Genomic DNA, 2286 nt, shown 5'->3' with positions numbered 1-2286 from the left:
CACGGGGCATCTTTGCAGCTGTTTCTGTCACCAGAACGAGGAGCAATGTAANGAGGAAGAAGCTGGTGGGACTCATCTTGCCAGGAAGGACTTGGCTGAGAGTGGAGCTGAGATTCTCCTTTATATATTCCCTTGCCTGGCCTTGCCTGCAGGTTTGAAGGCAGACGACCTTTCTTATCAGCAAATGCCAGCGTCCCTCTCCCTGCTCAGTAGGAGTCTTGGTACTGTTCCCTGGACCTCTCCAAGGACACAAGGTCAGATCATGCCCAGGAATCTCCCCTTTACTTCGAGAACATCCCATGGTGACTTCTCTGCTTCCTGAACATATCTCAGTTCAGCGTGGGGAAGAGAGTGCAGGCTGCAGAAGTCTTCAGGACAAATGCCTTCATTATCCAACATGCAATGTCCTTCAAGACAGTACTGACAAGCCTCATCTTGCATATTACTCTGATGTTCTGTTTAGTTCACAGTAACCCTCATCTAAAACAAGGTCTTCAGGGAAGAGGCTTTCAGACCAGACCCAGCTAGACTCTCTGGAGCTCTGTGGTTGAAGTGCATGTGTCTTTCAATCTCTTGGAGGCAACCAAAAGCAATATCAACAGCCTATATTGTTTTGTGCATCTCTTGGACTCCTCCGACCAACAACTTGAATGTGAACTTTTTGTGCCTGGTGTTGGTATCTTTGTTGGATAGTGTATCACACTTGGGGTATCATTGTCAGCTCAAGCAGCGTATCTTCAGTTAGACTATATATACATACACAACATTTAAACGAACAGATAAAAATAATCTAATTTTGCATGGGTCTTTCAAACATCTTAGTGGTATTTTTTTTTCTTCTTTATCTCTTGTGTTGTTTTGGCCTTACTCTCTAGTTAAAGTTTCCTTTTATCCTTTATATCCTTCCAGTCCCCACTCGAGTGCTCCTTCACACTGTATCTTGTTTACTTTCTTCATTTCTATGGTTACCCACGGGCATACACTCTGACCTGAAGATTCAGAGCTAGGAACCACAGCAAAGGGAACTCACATAGCATTTGTCTTTCTGAGCCTGGGTTTTCTAGTTCCACCTATTTACCTATAAATTCTATGATTTCTTTCTTTTAAAAAGATCTACTCATTTTATGTATACAAGTACACTGTAGCTGTCTTCAGACACACCAGGTCTCATTACAGATGGTTATGAGCTACCATGTGGTTGCTGGGAATTGAACTCAGGACCTCTGGAAGAGCAGTCAGTGTTCTTAACCACTGAGCAATCTCTCCAGTCCCTACTGATTTCATTTTCCTTACACCTGACTAGTATTGCATAGCATCTATACCCTACATTTTCATTGTCCATTTACCAGTTGGCTTTTGGGTTGTCTTCATTTCCTGTCTATTACGAATAGGTGGCAATGAACATAGCTAAGCACGCAGTCCAGACAAATGTGCCATGCAAGCTGCTAAGAACTGCCTGCTGCAATGCCCATGAGTCACAGAAATGACCGGCACTGCAAAATATACCTAAGGATGCAGTAGATCTTTACCTTCCATAACCAAAGGCTGACTAAATGGACTTAAGGCCCACTCAACAATCATGCTTGATGCTGGAAACCTAGCCAACCACCACGGGCTAGTGAGAGGGTGGGTCTTAGAGGAGACCCTTCAGTGGACACTCTCCTAAGCCAGCATGAGTCCTACCTGAATTCTGAATTCCACGTACTTATCTTTATACCGTCAGATAATGGTAATTCTCACCCCTCATTAAAGCTGCTCCTTGCAATGTATGGAGACCATTTCAGAAATCCACAACTGGTAAACACACAGAGACTTGGGGGTGCTCAGTTCCAAGTGACTCATCCATGATATAACGCTACACCCAAGGCTCAGTGAACACTGCCAAGGAGAGGCAGAAGGACTGTAAGGGCTAGAGGACAGGAAAATCTGCTGTGAGACTGGGTCTCCTGTAAACGGCAGGACAGTCTCAGTCATGGTATGTCAACAACATGGCTGCTTAAAAAGACCTGAACAAGGACACTGCCAATAGAGATGTTTACTTGTAAGGGGGATACTGAGAGAGGGAAAATTATTCCTTCCCAGGAATGAGCCCTCTAAGTAGTTATCCAATACCAGGTGGTTAGGCCTCATCAGGTTGTATCTGTGTCTATGTCTGTGTGTGTGTGTGTCTGTGTCTGTGTCTGTGTCTGTGTCTGTGTCTGTGTCTGTGTCTGTGTCTGTGTCTGTGCCTGTGCCTGTGTCTGTGTCTGTCTGTGTCTGTGTGTGTGTGTGTCTGTGTCTGTGTCT

The 2286-nt window shown here is 44.8% G+C and overlaps 1 protein-coding gene across 2 annotated transcripts in view; it reads right to left on the bottom strand.

Annotated features, from left to right (window-relative positions):
- The window catches only part of LOC110286702 (seminal vesicle secretory protein 5), a 124519-nt gene extending 124428 nt beyond the window's left edge, over window positions 1-91 (bottom strand). Inside the window, exon 1 of one of the 2 annotated variants that reach the window (XM_021153267.1) lies at window positions 20-91. In XM_021153267.1, the coding sequence (XP_021008926.1) occupies window positions 20-76 (57 nt within the window). In that variant the 5' untranslated portion in view covers window positions 77-91. The remainder of the gene's footprint in view (window positions 1-19) is intronic. The other variant, XM_021153276.1, reaches the window with a different exon arrangement.
- Between the last annotated feature and the right edge of the window lie 2195 nt (window positions 92-2286).

Source organism: Mus caroli, chromosome 2 (genome assembly GCF_900094665.2).
Source record: "Mus caroli chromosome 2, CAROLI_EIJ_v1.1, whole genome shotgun sequence".
NCBI lineage: Eukaryota > Metazoa > Chordata > Mammalia > Rodentia > Muridae > Mus > Mus caroli.
This window is presented reverse-complemented; position numbering and strand designations above follow the sequence as displayed.